This window comes from Taeniopygia guttata, chromosome 19 (genome assembly GCF_048771995.1).
Source record: "Taeniopygia guttata chromosome 19, bTaeGut7.mat, whole genome shotgun sequence".
Taxonomy (NCBI): domain Eukaryota; kingdom Metazoa; phylum Chordata; class Aves; order Passeriformes; family Estrildidae; genus Taeniopygia; species Taeniopygia guttata.
Window position 1 is genome coordinate 4,269,938 of NC_133044.1, and position 16,001 is coordinate 4,285,938.

General features: G+C 61.8%; 5 protein-coding genes and 2 non-coding genes across 8 annotated transcripts; 3 read left to right on the forward strand and 4 right to left on the reverse strand.

Annotated features, from left to right (window-relative positions):
* Positions 1-229: 229 nt before the first annotated feature.
* Positions 230-2,310, forward strand: TLCD1 (TLC domain containing 1). The gene is made up of 4 exons (XM_030287803.4): positions 230-487; positions 631-713; positions 1,040-1,122; positions 1,548-2,310. The coding sequence occupies exons 1-4, from the start codon at positions 291-293 to the stop codon at positions 1,941-1,943; spliced, it is 759 nt and encodes a 252-aa protein (XP_030143663.4). The 5' UTR covers positions 230-290; the 3' UTR covers positions 1,944-2,310.
* A 2,658-nt stretch (positions 2,311-4,968) lies between these two features.
* On the reverse strand, positions 4,969-6,875 carry RPL23A (ribosomal protein L23a). The gene is given in 5 exon segments (NM_001245711.2): positions 4,969-5,030; positions 5,433-5,502; positions 5,874-6,050; positions 6,255-6,435; positions 6,826-6,875. Coding segments are annotated over 5 exon segments (468 nt in total). The 5' UTR covers positions 6,851-6,875; the 3' UTR covers positions 4,969-5,015.
* LOC115497846 (small nucleolar RNA SNORD42) lies at positions 5,574-5,640 on the reverse strand. The gene has a single exon (XR_003963422.3). It is a non-coding gene; the product is annotated as a small nucleolar RNA SNORD42 (small nucleolar RNA).
* LOC115497847 (small nucleolar RNA Z17) lies at positions 6,122-6,193 on the reverse strand. The gene has a single exon (XR_003963423.4). It is a non-coding gene; the product is annotated as a small nucleolar RNA Z17 (small nucleolar RNA).
* Positions 6,876-7,220: 345 nt separating the features above from the next.
* On the forward strand, positions 7,221-9,960 carry RAB34 (RAB34, member RAS oncogene family). 2 transcript variants are annotated; one of them, XM_032751739.3, is made up of 11 exons: positions 7,221-7,309; positions 7,808-7,912; positions 7,999-8,090; positions 8,367-8,432; positions 8,614-8,715; positions 8,784-8,848; positions 8,920-8,971; positions 9,114-9,195; positions 9,275-9,365; positions 9,451-9,561; positions 9,648-9,960. In XM_032751739.3, the coding sequence occupies exons 2-11, from the start codon at positions 7,859-7,861 to the stop codon at positions 9,713-9,715; spliced, it is 783 nt and encodes a 260-aa protein (XP_032607630.1). In that variant the 5' UTR covers positions 7,221-7,309; positions 7,808-7,858; the 3' UTR covers positions 9,716-9,960. The 2 variants fall into 2 exon arrangements, with proteins under 2 accessions (XP_032607630.1, XP_072793355.1); XM_072937254.1 differs by having other exon boundaries at positions 7,231-7,316; positions 9,451-9,557.
* LOC115497712 (adenine phosphoribosyltransferase-like) lies at positions 9,922-12,095 on the reverse strand. Its single transcript, XM_032751740.3, has 6 exons — positions 11,889-12,095; positions 11,608-11,757; positions 11,392-11,485; positions 11,164-11,310; positions 10,364-10,459; positions 9,922-10,272 (listed from the first exon to the last, which is right to left on the reverse strand). The coding sequence occupies exons 2-6, from the start codon at positions 11,728-11,730 to the stop codon at positions 10,145-10,147; spliced, it is 588 nt and encodes a 195-aa protein (XP_032607631.3). The 5' UTR covers positions 11,731-11,757; positions 11,889-12,095; the 3' UTR covers positions 9,922-10,144.
* An 851-nt stretch (positions 12,096-12,946) lies between these two features.
* PROCA1 (protein interacting with cyclin A1) lies at positions 12,947-15,021 on the forward strand. Its single transcript, XM_030288027.4, has 4 exons — positions 12,947-13,327; positions 14,053-14,185; positions 14,270-14,404; positions 14,482-15,021. The coding sequence occupies exons 1-4, from the start codon at positions 13,159-13,161 to the stop codon at positions 14,945-14,947; spliced, it is 903 nt and encodes a 300-aa protein (XP_030143887.4). The 5' UTR covers positions 12,947-13,158; the 3' UTR covers positions 14,948-15,021.
* Positions 15,022-16,001: the final 980 nt, after the last annotated feature.

Genomic DNA, 16,001 nt, shown 5'->3' on the forward strand with positions numbered 1-16,001 from the left:
CCCGCGCGTGCCCGCGCACACACACCGCCGGGGGGCGTGGCCAGCGCGCCGCTCATCAATGAAAGCCACGCCCCCCTCCCAACTCCCGCCAACCCCGCGCAGGCGCGCGCGCGGGACGGGGAGGAGTGCCCAATGGGAAGGCGTGGCCCCGCTGGCGCACGCGGAGGGGGCGTGGCCGGCGAGGGGAGTGCCCAATGGGAAGGCGTGGCCCCGCTGGCGCACGCGGAGGGGGCGTGGCCGGGGAGGGGCGCGGCCCCGCCCGCCGCGGGCGCGCCGCCGGACGGGGCGCGATGGGCCCGGGCGGGCGGGCGGCCTCGGCGGCGCTGGTGGGCGGCAGCGTGGCGATCTTCGGGGCACTGCGCCGCCTGGCCCTGGCCCTGCCACAGCCCGCCGCCGTAAGGAGCCGTCCCGGCCGCGGCTGGCGCTGGAGGAATCTCCTCGTCTCTTTCGCACACTCCGTGCTGGCCGGGTTATGGGCCCTCTTTAGGTATGGGGCAGCGCGGGGAGAGGCGGGCGCGGTAAACACGGTGCGAACCGGGCACTCCTGGGCACTGGGGAGCGGGTAGGGGGTCCTCGTGTTGCCCGTCCCGGAGCCTAGGCTGACTCCCTTCCTCCTCTCGTCACTCCCAGCCTCTGGCACTCTCCGGAGCTGCTCTCCGACATCCAGGACGGCTACAGCGTCTCAGGGCACCTGCTGGTCTGCTTTTCCTCAGGTAAGGAGCCAGGCAGGGCAGTGGCCGCAGCCACCCCGCCGGACTTTGCCCACTCCCTGCTCAGCTTTGCCCGGTGTGCTGGCTCAGGATGAGCCACTGGCTCAAGGGCTGGGCAGCTCCATGCCTCCTGCCTTAATCACAGCGTGGAGCCCACAGGCTGCCAACCCCCAGGGAATAGCCGTCTCTCCATACCCAGACGGGGTGGAGGTGTTTCTGACACCTGAAGAACAGTCACACCACCTTCCTCCTCCTCGTTGCTCCTCCTTTCCACAGTGGGTCATGGTGCACAAGCCAGAGCAATCTGAACGCTCTCCTTCATCCCACAGGCTACTTCATCCACGACACCCTTGACATCATCTTCAACCATCAGTCCCGCTCATCTTGGGAGTACCTGGTGCACCATGCCATGGTGAGTACAGCCAGCACGGGGGGGCTACCGCATATCCTGAGGCTCAGCCCACCCAGGTTTCACGGGCTGTGGTGGGGCAAGCTGGAGCCCTTCCCTGTGTCTCGCCCTGCTGCCAGGTAGGCTCTGCATCAACAAGGCGAGGGCGCCTGGCGGGGCAGGACGCCTGCCAGCATCGGCTCCGAGCGCCTGGAGCCAGCCAGGCTGCCGAGCTGGGAGCGGGAAGAGCTGGAGGCTCATCCCAGCACAGGGAGGTGTAACTGCTCCTGGGGGATCTGGCTTTCCAGACTGGTTTTCTCTAAGCTCAGCTGCCTGCTGGGATCTCTGGGTGGGGGGAACAGAACTGTGTGCTCTCACTGAGGTCGGGGAAGGACTCGCTTTCCCCAGGGCAAGGTGAGCTGACCCTGCTTTGTGTGTGTGTGTCCCAGGCCATCTCTGCCTTCGTCTCGCTCATCCTCACAGGCCGCTTCCTGGTGGCAGCGGTGCTGCTGCTGCTGGTGGAGGTGAGCAACATCTTCCTCACGGTGCGCATGCTGCTGAAGATGAGCAACGTGCCTTCCCCGGCGCTCTACGAGGCCAACAAGTACATCAACCTGGTGATGTACTTCGCCTTCCGCCTGGCGCCCCAGGCTTACCTCACCTGGTACTTCCTCCGCTACGTGGAGGTGCAGGGCCAGGGTGCCTTCCTCACCGCCAACCTGCTGCTGCTCGACGCCATGATCCTCATGTACTTCTCCCGCCTCCTCCGCTCCGATTTTTTCCCCTCCCTGCGCAAGGGCTCTGCGGGGAGAGATGTAGACGGTGAGAAGTTTCTGATAGACTGAGACGTGCGCGCCGAGGGGGACCCGGGCTCCGGCTGCTGGAAGTTTTGGGCTCTCCAAAGCTGCTCTGATGTGCCTTAGGGCTCGTTCCCTGGCCCCAGGCCCTGCCTTCACCCGCTCTGCTGCCTAAAAGCGCTTCCCTGCCGGACCAGCCCGACAGCTTCACCGAGCTGCAGGGATGCTGCTGAAGCCAGAGGCATGGCCGATGGAGAAGCAGCCCAAGCCAGCTTCCCTGCAGGCAGCTGGAGGGCCAGGGGTGGCTGTGCTTTGCAGCTGATGCCTGGAAGGGTTGTGAGGGAGGGGACGAGTCCCTCCCGTGGTGATGTTGGGTGTTATGTGCATTAAAATCGGTCTATTTACTGCTGCCGCAGCACACTGGGCTGGCTCTTCTGTGGGGCAGAGCAGGTCGGGGGCTCCCCCTGGGCCAGGGCTCTGGGACAGGATGTGCCCCATTCCCTGAGGAGGGCTGGCAGCTCTCAGGGAGGGAGAGGGCACATTCCTGCTGCTCGCTTTGTCCTAGGGACCTTTCAGCCTGCTGGGTCCTGCCAACCCAGGTGAGCATAGAACAGCACAACTCTGTTGTGGGTTCCCCTCTTCTTCCTCATTCCTCTGCTCTTCCAGAGACCCAGGGCTGTGCAGGGAACAGGTGAAGGGAGCCAGGAGAGGTACCAAGCCTTGTGGCAGTGCCTGACCTGGCTGTCCCCAGCCTGGCTGGGCTGTGTGACTCACCCGGCAGCCACGTGAAGTGGAGCTGGCATGGAAAAGCCATGTGAGGCCAAGGGCTCTTCCTGGAAGATTTCTGCATGCTTGCATCCCCCTGGAGCAGTGCAGCTGCAGCCCAGTGAGTATTCTGGGCCCTCTCCTGCAGCCACAGGACTGGGATGGTTCCAGCAACTCTTGCAGAAGGGGGGCTCAGCTCCCTGGGAGAGTAGGGCCAGAACTGGCCCAGCCGGTCCTGTGGAGCACCAGAGAGGCAAATCCTGCTGATGTGACAGCTCTGGGATCAGTGTTAGCAGCTTAGAGGGGAGTTTAGAGCAACTCCTGCCCAGCAGGATCCTGCTCTGGGAAGGATCTGTCCCACCCACCCCAGCACCTGCCCAGCTCAGGCAGAGACAGGCACTGCGGTTGAAATAAGCCGGTGATTAAGGGGAGGCAGTGGGGGATCACCTTTCCACCAGCTAGCCAGGAAACACCCCACAGGATCTGGATGCTGGTGGGACTCCCTGGTGTGCATTGACACCGGTGCCAGGAACAGCCTGGCAGCTGGAACAGAGATGTGATAGCTGGGACAGTGTGGGCAGGGATCGATACCAGCTCCAAACCTGCTGCTCGTCCCTCCTTGCTCAAAGCAGAGCTCAGCAGCCCTGGCAGGGCCCAGCCTTGCTCTCAGCAGCACATCCCAACAGCTATATCTGTGTCTTTAGCTCCAGTTTAAGCCTCGTGGCCTCTTTGCAGTTTAGATGACCGCATCTGCAATCACAACCAGGCCCAAATGTTAATTTTCCCCTCAACCCTATTGCTGCACACATTCCCCCTGGTCTCTCCACTTGAAGCAGACACAGCTCTGTCCCAGCAGGTCACAGGCTCACAGCAGCCCACACTTCCTCTGTCCTTAAACCAGTGTGGCAGGCCAGGCATGACAAAGCTGCCCGAAGGAGGGAGCAGAGCTCCCTGCCGTTCCCCTCCTGGAGCATCCCCCAGCAGTGCAGCTGTGGAGCAGGCAGGCTGGCAGCCAGGAGCAAGAGGCAAGAGAAGCACCAGGGCAGCACCACTGGGCTGGGCTGAGCTGAGCCAAGGCTGACTGCAAGTCATGGTGATGTGGAATCCCTCCAGCCTCTGCCTGCAGCACACCCAGACTCTGCAGCCCCAATCCTTGCCCAGCAGTGACAGCAGCTTTGCTGCAAGAGGGGCAACTTCTCCCACATCTTTCTTACATGTGACTATGTGTTAAAAGGTGGTGGGGGTTAGGGGACCCTGCTCTGCACATCCACAGGGAAGAGGCTGGGTTGGGATCACACAGGGAAGCAGCACTCATCCTCCAGGCCAGTTTTCCATCCCTTACAGCAGGCAGGGAGCATCTCCTGCCCACCTCCCCTGAGCCCAAGTCAAGCCAGGGCCACACAACCCAGCACAAAGCTCCACCCTAGTCCTGAGAGCAGCTCCTGCTTTTCATCCACCACTGCCCTGGGAATCTGCCACCCCCCACAAGAGGCCTGAAGGAACTTGGGTGTTCCAGCATTCAAGAGCCCAAACACCCCAGTCAATATTTGGTCATGGCTTTCATCATCTTTCTCAGTCAAGTCTAAGTATGTACTTAAGCTCAAGTACCCTGAAGGCTTTTCCATATTTCCATTCTCCCTGCTCACCCAGTGCTCCACATTCTCCTGACTCCAAACACTCTAAAAACCTGGTTTCATCTAGACACTTAAAGCCAAATGTTGCAGAGGCAGCAACAGCAGCATTTGGAAACAACCCTGAGGACAGTGAACCCTGTGAGGAACAGCACTATGGAAATTCACGCTGCAAGCACGTGGAGATTGTGCCAGAAAAACCCACAAAGCCTCCACTGCTGGATTAGCAGGAGGGTTCCAAGTGAACCTGCAGCATAAGCAGGGAGCTGATACGCTGGGCAAATGGTGTGACAGGTCACCTGTGTCACATCAGAGCCACTGCCAGGTTTTTGTTGTGGCCACCCGTGGTTTGCTCCACAAGGAAGCGACGTAGAACACCCAGAACAGCGTTCACAAACACATCCTAATTATTCTGTGCAAGAAAATGCAAGACACGAGGTCTGGGGGAAAATGCAGAGGTATTTGAGGTTTAGGTGTCACCTCACACTGACTGAATCCCAAACACCCTCTGAGGAGGGCAGCACTGCCCCTGCACAGCCCTCTCGTGGAGCAGTCAGCTCTGCCCACCACTGCCAGGAAGGGAAGGAGGAGTCCCTGCAATGAAGTGAAGGCCCAGAAGTTTGCTGGGTGCTCTCTTTCACACGGGCTCTGCTGTCACAAAACACAAGAGCCCTCAGTGGTGTCACAAAGTTTATTAGTCTGTACAGTCCTCGGCAGATGCAGTTTAGATGATTCCAATCTGGAAAGAAGCAAAGGATGTTAAAACAGATGTTATGGTGGCAGAAAGGCAGAGCCTCCACCACAGACATCACTGCCATGGCTGCATCTCTCCAGGATTTCTGTCCTCCAAGGCTTCCTCCTCCCAGACCAGCCCAAGAGCTTTACACACCCACTTGGGACATTTATTTCCACAGTGATCCTTGTGCTGTACATTTCCCTACTCCTCTCTGTACCACCTCTGCCTCCAGCCTACCTCAATCACCTTGAGACTGAACTGACTGAGCCTGGCTCCTACAAGGCCACAGAAGTGCCACCACGCTTGAAGCACAAGTCCCTCATGAAGAAACTCAGCAAGACCAACCAATGGAGGAGACATGAGACAAAGTGCAAAAAAAGCTCCCATGTTTTAAAGACATCTCACCTTGTTGGCCACATCCAGTGCATCATAATCCGGAGCCAGTCGGACATAAGCCTTCTTCTCTCCATCAGGCCTAGAGAGGAACAGGAGGCATCAGGACAGAGGTAACTCCTTCCCCCTGCTCCACATTCCTGCAACTCCCATGTGCATCAGTGGTTCCTTTGGAAGCATCACACTACTCAGTGGAATCAAAAGTTTACATCATTTGCACAGGACTCCCCGGGTGTCAGAAGTGCTCCTTGAAGAGGCAAAGAGCTCCCTGAGGAAACCAATCCTCTGGCCTGCCAACATTTCCCACTTCCACCAAGATGTGCTCAGTCAAAAGCTGCACTTAGCTATAGAGCTTTATCCCACATCTGCTGAATCTCACACACGTGTTCCCATTTCCTGCTAAATTGAAGCACCTCACACCCACCAGGGACCTGTTCTCCTGCCCCTTCTCACCTGATCAACGTGTTAACCTTGGCCACATCGATATCATACAGCTTCTTGACAGCCTGTTTGATCTGGTGCTTGTTTGCCTTGACATCCACGATGAACACCAGCGTGTTGTTATCCTCGATCTTCTTCATCGCTGATTCTGTGGTCAGCGGGAACTTGATAATGGCATAATGGTCCAGCCTGCAAGAGAGGTCCTATGATTAACAGAGGGCTGGCAGCTGCTCCTCTGAATTTTTAGGGGCTTCCTTTGGGGCGCATCAGTCACCTAAGGTCACAATCACAAACTCTCAGGCTTTGGTCGCTTTAAAATCATCACCTGCACCCCAAACCACCAGGGCTGCTCCCACCCCCCAAACCGGGCAGAGCCCCACACCCCCCACGCACTTGTTTCTCCGTGGGGCGCTCTTCCGGGGGTATTTGGGCTGTCTCCGCAGCCGCAGCGTCTTGGGCCTGCGGAAAGTGGGCGATGTGCGGATCTTCTTCTTCTTGTGGCTGTGCACCCCCTTCAGGACGGCCTTCTTGGCCTTCAGCGCCTTTGCCTTAGCCTCTGTCTTCGGAGGCACAGCTGTGAGGAGAGCTCAGTCAGCACCACAAGGATCTGCGGCTTCCCCCGGTCAATGAGCAGGACCTCACCCAGCGCCCCCTCACGCAAACGAGAGAAGCCCCAAAACGCCCAACTGAGCTTAAAGTCTCCCGCTTCCATGCGGGTAAAGTCAATTATTCCCTCCCCACACACGACTCCCAGCATCGAGGCGGGAACACCCCCCACCTCCCTCAGACAAGCCGGCAGGCCTATCCCGCCACCCACACGTGCCCGCGCCTAAAACAGCGCCGGAACTCCGCACTACTCCCCGTTTCACTTAGCTCAACCCCCCGCACACATCCACCAGCACCCCGCGGGGTCCCACACGCCGCCCCGCGGCCCCAACACAGAACCAGAGCCCCGCGCCCTCACCCTCCTTCTTCGCCTTGGGCGCCATCTTGGCCAGGCGGAAGCCGAAAGGGGTCTCCCACCCCGCGCTGCACGGGCTTATATCCCCCAAATCTCGCGGGAGCAAGACGGAATCCCTCCATCACCCCGCCAACCCCAACTCTCGCGACACCTCCCGAAGCATGCCGGTAGTGGTAGTACTTATTAAAGGCATCCCGCGCGCACGCGCACAGCGGTGTCCCGTGCGCCGCGAGGCGTCATGGGAGTTGTAGTCTGGCACGCTGCTGTCCCTTCCTGCCGTCGTGGCGGTGCGGGACCGGGGTGAACCCCGGGGTGGCGGGGGATTACCGGGGTCCCGTCGCGGTGGTAGCAGCGCAATGGCCCAGGCCCGGAGTAACCGGCGTTCTGGCCCCTCCCACGCCCCCGAACGGGGGCGTGGGAGGGGCCAGAACGCCGGTTACTCCGGGACTGGGCGTGAAGAACCGAGCACCGCTACCGGAGCTGGGAGGTTGGCGGTAACGGGGACATCCCGGTTCATTCCCTGGTCGTGGGGACAGGGATGAGGCAGGGAGAGTTTGATCTTGGACTGGGATGAGGCGAGGGGACGGCGGGGTCTGTGCACGGGGGACACGGGACGGGCGGGACACGGAGGTGGGGGTGGGTGAGATTTGGGGACAAGGGACAGTGATACCCTGGGATGGCCGTGGGGACAGCTGGGACACGGGGATGGATGGATGGATCATGGGGATAGTGGTGTGTAGGAATGTGAGGGTGGTGGGACACGGGGACAGCTGTGCCACAGGGTGTGAGGACAGCCACAATCAGGGGGCTGGAGGTGGCAGGGATGTGGGGACAGCCAGCCTTGGTGGCGTGGGGAATCAGGACACAGCGACAGCCGTGTTCTGGGAAAGTGGAGAGTGCTGGGATAAGGGGACATCCTCATCTGGGGACACGGGGACAACCGTGCCACGGGGACATCGCCACTCCTTGCTCTCTCTGTCCCCAGACCCCGCGGTGACCCTCATCCCATCCCTGCTCCCCCAGCCACCCACGGACCATGAACATACTGGCTCCGGTCCGCCGGGACCGGGTCATCACCGACCTGCCCACGGTGAGCAGGGGGACACGCCAGCCCGTGGGGGGCGACCCGACCGAGCCCCGTGGTCACCCCGGTGTCCCTCTTTGTCCCTTCCACAGTGTTTTCGGGAGGAGGCCGCCCTGCACACCCGCCCCGCCTTCCACCCCACGGTGGCCAGCGCCTGCCAGGAGCATCGCACGGGCACCGTGGGGTGGGTCCCGCGTGTTTTGGGGTCGCTGCTGATCGGGGGGTGCCGAGGGTCCCGCGGTGCCGCGGGTGGGGGTCCCGGCGTGGTCGCAGCGTGGGTGGCGGAGCTGCCCGGTGCCGAGCCCTGCGTCACGGCGCTGGAATGCGGCGCGGGGGGGACACGGGGGATCGCGGGGAGCCGTGGCAGGGCGGGGATGAGGACGCCGGGGGATGTGGGGTGATGATGGGTGCCCACCCTAAGAGCCCCTCTGCCCCCCCACCCTGTCCCCCCTCGCTGCAGGTTCAAGATCTCCAAGATCATCGTGGTGGGCGACCTCTCGGTGGGGAAGACCTGCCTGATCAACAGGTAACGGGACCCCCGGAGAGGCTTGGAGGGGGATGGTGAAGGGGGGAAGTGATCCCTCTGCCCCCAAAGGGCGGCAGCACCTTGGGCTGAGCCCAGCTCCGGCCAGACTCTGGACACTGAGCCCCTGAGGGGTTGGGGTGAGGGGGTCAGGGGATGCTGATACCCGCCTCCTCCCCCCCAGGTTTTGCAAGGACATTTTTGATAAGAACTACAAGGCGACCATCGGGGTGGATTTCGAGATGGAGCGGTTTGAGGTGCTGGGGGTGCCCTTCAGCCTGCAGCTGTGAGTAGGTGCCAGCCCCTTCCCCACACACCCCTGCAACCCCCTCCTCACCTCCCACATCCCCCCAGGTGGGACACGGCTGGCCAGGAGCGTTTCAAGTGCATTGCCTCCACCTACTACCGTGGAGCACAGGGTGAGCTCCCCACTGCAGCCCAGCTGCACCCCACTGTCCCTGTCCCCATCTTACCCCTCCTTCCTTCCCAGCCATCGTGATTGTCTTCGATATCAACGACGTGGAGTCCCTGGAGCACACACGGTAGGTGACACATGGCCCAGCAGTGGGGCCAGGGATGAGCATGAGACATTTAGGGCTGGACAGAGAGGGGTTGTGGGGCTGCTGTGGTGTGTGGGCACGAGGGCAGTGCTTGGCCAGCAGCTGGTGACAGTGGCTCCCACAGGCAGTGGCTGGATGATGCCCTGAAGGAGAATGACCCATCCAACGTGATCCTCTTCTTGGTGGGCTCCAAGAAGGATCTGAGCGTGAGTATGTCCCCATCCCTGTGGGCAAACTGTGCCCTGGCTGTTCCTGTCACCCACCCGTGCCCGGCTCGGTTGGCAGACCCCAGCAAAGTACAGCCTGATGGAGAAGGATGCTCTCAAGGTGGCCCAGGAGATGCAGGCAGAGTACTGGGCTGTCTCCTCTCTCACTGGTGAGTCCCAGCTGCCTGGGGGGGCTGCAGAGCCGGGCATCAGCCAGCTCGGGGGGCACTCAGGGGGTCTCTTCCCGTGGGGCAGGGGAGAACGTGCGGGATTTCTTCTTCCGAGTGGCGGCGCTGACCTTTGAGAACAGCGTTCTGGCCGAGCTGGAGCGCGGCAGCAGCGCCCGCAGGATCGGCGACACCGTGCGTGAGTAGCCCTGGCCAGCCCTGCCTGGGTGTCCCCCTGGTCCCCACACCCACCCAGCCACCAACCCTCCTTCCTCTGTGCCTCAGGGATCAGCAGCAAGGAGAGCGACCTGTACCTGTCAACGCCCCGCAGGAAACCCAAGTGCTGCCAGTGAGGGGACAGCCCCGGCCCCCTCTGTGCTCACAGCCCTGGACCAAAGAGGGGCCACCCCAGCCGGCCCCAAGGAGATGTCCCTGCCACCCCCAGCCCCCCCAGCCCATCGCCTGCCTGGGCACCCCTGGCTGGGGCAGGCAGGAGTGTGGCTCCTGTAGCTATGCAAACCCAGGTACTGCTTGCAGGGGGAGATGTCCTCAGGCTCCCTTTTGTCTTAATAAAATCTTTTTTATGCTTTGTAAGAAAGGTGTGGGGGGCTGGGACTGGCTGTGGGTTTTCCTGTCCCTGGGTGCAGCCCCCAGGCTCGTAGGGAAGCAGGAGGATGGATGGATGAGTTCCTTTTCCACCGAGGAGCATCCCTGTCCTGCAGAGCCAGCAGCCCTGTGTCCCTCGGGGGGCTGCAGGGGACACACGAGGTGACACTGCCACATCAGTCCCAGCCGAAGCGGTGCTGGTCGAAGCGGGGCTGCAGGCGGGGGGGGACACAGTGGGAGCACTTGTAGCGCTCCTGGATCCACTTCCCTCCCTCGCTGTTCTCCACGCAGATGGCAGCGACACCTGTGGGGACACACAGGGGGGCTCAGCGCTGGCCACCACAGCCCATGGGAACGGTACACCCATGGGTGCACCCTGGGGTGCCCTCTCCTACCTGCCACGACCCCCCCCAGCCGCTCCACCAGCTCGATGGCCGCTCTCATGGTACCCCCAGTTTCAACCCACTGGTCCACGAGGAGGATGCGCAGACCTGGAGGGGGCAGAGGCTGTGGATGAGCGCCCCGTGCCCGCTCTGCACCCCCCAGAAGGGGAGCACCCCGCTGGCTTGTGGGAATCCAGGGCTTCCCTCTGGCTGCCCTGGCGGGTCTGGGACCCTGACAGGGGTCAGGAACCCCCCTGGACAGAGCCCCCAGAGACACTGGCTGTGATCTCTGTCCATGGAGAGGAGTTTTCAATCTTACAGGATGAATTACAAGCTTTGAGTGTTTGATAAGAGTAATAATTAAGTGTGACACGGGTGCAAAAGTAAAATTTTAGATTTCTAGATTAGGGGTTCAGAGGGGACAAGATGGAGGAAATTGGGTGTGTCTTGTCCTTTTTCTCCTTCTTCATGCCCTCCATGTTTCACTGTGGTGTTGGCATTTTTCTGTTGGTTTAGGCTGGGGACACACTGTCCAACGTAGGTGACAGATATTGGCACGTTATTGTAAATCCAGCACAGGTAGTTTCTGGTATTTAATGTTTGTAACATCCCACTGAGGGCAGAGCCCCACACGCTGCCCTGCAGGACAGAGCTGCGGCAGGGCAGCAGAACATGTTAGAGATAAACAGAATAAACAACCTTGAAACCAGCACAGACCAATTATGGCTTCTGCTTTGGCAACGGGGCAGAAAGACAGAGACTTTCTACAGTCTGGGAATCATCAATACCCTCAGATTCCGACACTGGCTCACCGGGCGAGATGGCGTCGGTGCGGACCTCCATCACCTTCTCACGGCCCGAGTAGTCGCTGTAGGGCTGTGCTGCTGTCTGCACACACAGGTGCCCGGCTTTGCGGATGGCCAGGAAGCCTTTCCGCAGGGCAGCAGCGGCTGCAGCGCCTGGAGGTGGCACAGCACCGTCAGACCCCTGGGACAAGGGACAGGGACCCTACGCTCGCCCGCGAGCCGCGCCCTGCTCACCCAGGATGAAGCCCATGGCGTCAATACCGGCCACCATGTCGATGGCATCTCCCTGGAAGGGCTGCAGCAGGTCGGCCACGCAGTCCTGCAAGCCCTGAGGGGAGAGTGGAGGGGCTGGGTGCCCGCAGCCCACCATGGGCACCCACAGCTGGGTGCCCCAGCGGCCCCGTGGGGATGCAGCCCTCCCTGGCACCCCGCGGGTGTAGCACTGGGTACTTGCGGGTGGCAGTAGAGCCGGGAGGGGTCCAGCCAGGCATAGTTGGGACCTTTGACGTTGGGGGCCATCAGTGCCAGGTACCAGCCCTTCTCCCGGGTGGCAGGGACGTGGCACAGGTCCATGCGTGGGCACTGCAGGCGCTGCAAGCACTGAGCATGAAGGGAGGGGGGGTGAGATTTCCCCACCTCCGTTCTCCACAGGGCTCCCCACGGCCTGGTGCCCCCCACCCACACCCACACGTGGCACCCCAGGGCCCAGGGTTCCCGTTCTGGCTCCGTACCTGGGTGCTGGTGGCAGGGCTGAGCTGAGCAGGACCGTCACAGGAGCGTCACAGACAGCGACAGCTGAGCGGGGGCAGCCCCTGCGGCGCTGGGCCAGCGCCCTCGGCCAGCTGGGCACTGGAACAGCGCCAGGCAGGAACCCTTCCATGGGCCACTGATGTCCCCCACCGGCTCTGCTGTCCCAGCCAGGCAGTGCTGTGCAGGGAAGAAAAGGGGCTGAGGTGTTGGCACTCCACATGGGTGTCCCCAGCCTGTGCCAGTGCGGGTGGCACAGCAGCGTGGCACCCTGTGATGTGAGGGTCAGGGTGATGCTCAGAGGGATGTCCTGCAGCTTTGGGTGGTCCCAAAGTGGGCAGAGCAGGGATTTTTTGAGGCCACGCACGTCCCTGTTGGGGTGTCCAGGCACTGTCCTGCCCTGCTGAGAGTTGGCTGCCACAGCGTCCCAGTGAGCCAGGGCTGTGTCCTGAGTGCCAACGGGCTCCCAGGGCAGGAGCTGGCCAGGAGGGACAGCCCTGGCAGCGCTCTGGGAATGCCAGTGTGGGCTGCCAGCCCGGCTGGGCACCGGGCTCCGGGCTGTCCTGTGACTGGCACATCTGCGGGATGGGATGGGATGGGATGGGATGGCATGGGATGGCATGGCATGGCATGGCATGGCATGGGATGGCATGGCATGGCATGGCATGGCATGGCATGGCATGGCATGGCATGGCATGGCATGGCATGGCATGCAGCACCACAGGGAGCGCCCGTGGGATGGGACATGAGGGTGCAGCACCCACTCGTGGGGTGGGACATGCAGATGTGGGGAGCACCCACAGGGAGGGACACGGAGATGCAGGGAGTGTCTGTGGGCTGGGATCCGGGGCTGCACAGAGCATCCTCCATAGGGTGGGACGCAGGGATGCAGGGAGCATCCTTCTCCCGTCGGGGGCCGCTCCGGGGCCGGGGGCTGTGCGGGGGCCGGTGCGTCACGGGGCGGGGGTTTGGGGCCGGCTCGTTACCGGTCCCGGCACATCACCCCACCGGCTGCCACAGCAACGGGGCCGGTCCCACCGGGAGGGGTGACCCCTTCCCCGCGGGCTGGCGGCGCGGGGCGTGCCGCGGCTGCGGGAGCGGCTGCAGCACCCAGCCCGGCTCTGCGGGACCCTGGGCACGGTGCCGGGCCGTGCCAAGCCGTGCCGGGCCGTGCCAAGCCGTGCCGGGCCGCCCCGCGTGGGCGGGCTGCGCCACTCTATAAGGCGGCCCCACGGCGGCGAGCGGCGCGGTGCCATGTGCGCCCCGGGGCTGCTCTGCTGCCTCCTCCTCCTCCTCTTCCTCCTGCTGCCACCTGTCCCCGGAGCGGCCCCGCCGGGACGGGCCCGCGCCCGCCGCGGGCTCACCTACCCCGGGACGCTGTGGTGCGGTGCGGGCAGCAACGCGGACAGCTACGAGCAGCTGGGTAAGGGCGGCAGGGATGCTGCTACATGGATCTTCCCATCCCATCCCACTGCCTTCCATCCCTTCCAATTCCGTTCCTCAAATCCTTTCATCCCATCCCATCCCATCCCATCCCATCCCATCCCATCCCATCCCATCCCATCCCATCCCATCCCATCCCATCCCATCCCATCCCATCCCATCCCATCCCCATCCCAGTGCCGCTCCAACCCACCCAGCCCAGTGCTGGGTCAGTCCCCACCAATCCTAATCCAGTCCATCCCAGTACTGGTCTACTCCAGCCCCTGTTCCCATGCTAATTCAATTCCTGTCTGTCCCAGTTCAGTCCCCACCCAAGCACCAGTCCAATCCCAGTTCACCTCTGTCACAATTCTTTCTGGTGCTGGTCCACTCTTGATCCACCCTCTGTCCCAACCTACTCTGTGCTCCATCCTGCTGCCATTCCAGTCCTATCCTGATCCCAGCCTAAACCCTCTCGTGGCCCTGCTCCAGGACTCCATTCTAGTCCCAGTCTCACCCTCAGTGGGGTACTGGCACAGCCCAGTCCCCATCCCAGAGCCAGCCTTGTCCCCACGCGAGTGCTGATCCAGCTGAGCCCCAACCCATCCCACTATGATTCCATGCTGGTGTGAATCCAACCTAATCCTGATCCTGGTCCTAGCCTAGCTCCACCCTAGCCCTGTTTATGAGCCCCCCAGCCCTGCCTGTAGCCCCCTTTCCCTGCAGGGGAGCACCGGGACACGGACCGCTGCTGCCGGGACCACGACCACTGCCAGCACGTCATCCACCCCTTCACCGCCCGCTACGGCTACCGCAACCTGCGCTGGCACACCATCAGCCACTGCGACTGCGACCACCGGTCAGTCCCCAACGGGGGCACCCTGGCATCCCCCCGGGGGTTGGCAGCCCCCTGAGCCCCCCTGAGCCCCCCTGTGCCCGGCAGGTTGAAGGAGTGCCTGCGGCGGGTGAACGACACGGCCTCGCGGGTGGTGGGCCAGGCCTTCTTCAACGTCATCCAAGCGCCCTGCTTCGAGTTCACCTACAGGGAGGAGTGTGTGGAGCCCTATCTCTATGTCTGGTGAGTGCCCCCCTGCCCTGGGGACTGTCCCCTGCCCGAGCTTGTCCCACCCTCTGGTGCCTCCTCGATTTTGGCAGGTGCAAGACGTACAACACGGTGGCCGTGGCGGTGCCCCGAGAGCCGGTGCTGTATGAATTTGGGGGGGAGCTCATCGACAGGGCAGCCAGGCCCAGGGGAGTCCCCCTGAGCCCCCTGTGGGACAGCACAGAGAGAGGAGCCCTCCCAGTGGATCATCACACCAAGGCAGTCAAGAAAGAGAGGAGGAGAAAGAAAGATAAGAAAAAAAAGGGGAAAGGTCTGAAAAAGAAAGGCTCTTCTGAAAACGGGGCACGGAGCCATCCTGCAGCTGCTGGCCCTGCTGATCCCTGGGCCCTGCTGCCATCCAACACCATCCTCAGCGATGCCCCGGCACGGGAGGGAGTGGGCAGGGAGCCAGTGCCAGCCACTCCCTCCCCGGTCCCCACCACCAACGGGAAGAGGAGGAGGAAGGAGAGGAACAGAAAGAAGAGGCTGAAAAGTAAAATTCAGGCTGAACCTGCATGAGAACTGCAGCTCTGAGTCCCCTCTGGGCCCTGCATGGGTCCTGGCTGTGAAATAAATTTACATCTGCTCAAGCATCCTTGGCTTTGTCTCTGGGGGAAAGGATGGCACCAGGGGCTGATCCCATGGGAGGGGAACACCGAGACTGGGTGGGGATCCAGGGGTTTGAGCTGTTCTCACTGCCCCCCTCAGCTCATGTCATTGTCCTGGCACTGGACACAGCTCCTGGCCACATACTGGCAGCAGGGCTGAGCCCCAGTTTTAGCTCCCCTGCTAGAGGGTTAAATTCCAGCTCCCCAGGCATGTATTTTTCTCTGGGAGTTCTCTGAATTGCACCACCCAAGCTCTCTCATCCCCTTAATGCCTTGCCTTTCCCATGCTCCCACACCAGCATCAACTCCTTCTCCATTCCTTTGGGAGGAACAGGAGCTTGGCCCTCCCTGAAGGCTCCTCAAATGCCTGCAAAGCTCCTTGGAGTGGGACAACAGATGATTTTCCAGCCCTGGGACAAAGGCAGACGCTGCCTGGGAAGAGCTGGGGCAGAGAGAGCCGCCTGTGTCCCCTCCTGGTGGGTGGGGATCCTGCCTGGGCCCTGCAGCCAGGAGCAGGGAACAGGGCACGGCCACCAACTCCCCCAAAGTGCTTTCAAGGGTGGAGCGTGGCTCAGCCCAGTGTCCTGGTGAGGTGGTGGAAAGATTTTCCTGCACCAAATACCAGACTTGGAAAAAGCTGGAGCGGCAGGAGCCAAGCAGACAGCAAACCCCACACTGAGGAGCGTGCAGTGCAATCCCAAATCCCCGAAATAAGCGGATCACAGGGGCCAGGGGGGAATAGCAAGGGTGGAGGAAGGCATTGCTTCCTCTCTGGGTGCAAAGCCCCAGTGGCAGCCACAGCATCCCGGCAGGAGGCACGGACAGGGCGCTGGCAGACCAGCTTCCCAAAAGTAGAACTTTTATTGACAGCAAGGGAAAACTAAAAACAAAGACAGCCAGAAAGGAGGCAACAACACACAACTAGCCTCCCCTTTCAGGTCCAACCAGTAAGGAGCTGCTCCCAG

Excerpts from the sequence above, each read along its gene's own strand:
- LOC115497712 (XM_032751740.3), bottom strand. The coding sequence starts at position 11,730 with ATGGACCTGTGCCACGTCCCTGCCACCCGGGAGAAGGGCTGGTACCTG. Across the intron at positions 11,311-11,391 it reads CGCCATGGGCTTCATCCTGG|GCGCTGCAGCCGCTGCTGCC; the intron begins GTGAGCAGGGCG and ends TGCCACCTCCAG. Across the intron at positions 10,460-11,163 it reads CACCGACGCCATCTCGCCCG|GTCTGCGCATCCTCCTCGTG; the intron begins GTGAGCCAGTGT and ends TGCCCCCTCCAG.
- TLCD1 (XM_030287803.4), top strand. The coding sequence starts at position 291 with ATGGGCCCGGGCGGGCGGGCGGCCTCGGCGGCGCTGGTGGGCGGCAGC. Across the intron at positions 714-1,039 it reads GCTGGTCTGCTTTTCCTCAG|GCTACTTCATCCACGACACC; the intron begins GTAAGGAGCCAG and ends TTCATCCCACAG. Across the intron at positions 1,123-1,547 it reads ACCTGGTGCACCATGCCATG|GCCATCTCTGCCTTCGTCTC; the intron begins GTGAGTACAGCC and ends TGTGTGTCCCAG.
- RAB34 (XM_072937254.1), top strand. The coding sequence starts at position 7,859 with ATGAACATACTGGCTCCGGTCCGCCGGGACCGGGTCATCACCGACCTG. Across the intron at positions 8,433-8,613 it reads AAGACCTGCCTGATCAACAG|GTTTTGCAAGGACATTTTTG; the intron begins GTAACGGGACCC and ends CCTCCCCCCCAG. Across the intron at positions 8,972-9,113 it reads GAGTCCCTGGAGCACACACG|GCAGTGGCTGGATGATGCCC; the intron begins GTAGGTGACACA and ends TGGCTCCCACAG.
- PROCA1 (XM_030288027.4), top strand. The coding sequence starts at position 13,159 with ATGTGCGCCCCGGGGCTGCTCTGCTGCCTCCTCCTCCTCCTCTTCCTC. Across the intron at positions 13,328-14,052 it reads GGACAGCTACGAGCAGCTGG|GGGAGCACCGGGACACGGAC; the intron begins GTAAGGGCGGCA and ends CTTTCCCTGCAG. Across the intron at positions 14,405-14,481 it reads GAGCCCTATCTCTATGTCTG|GTGCAAGACGTACAACACGG; the intron begins GTGAGTGCCCCC and ends CGATTTTGGCAG.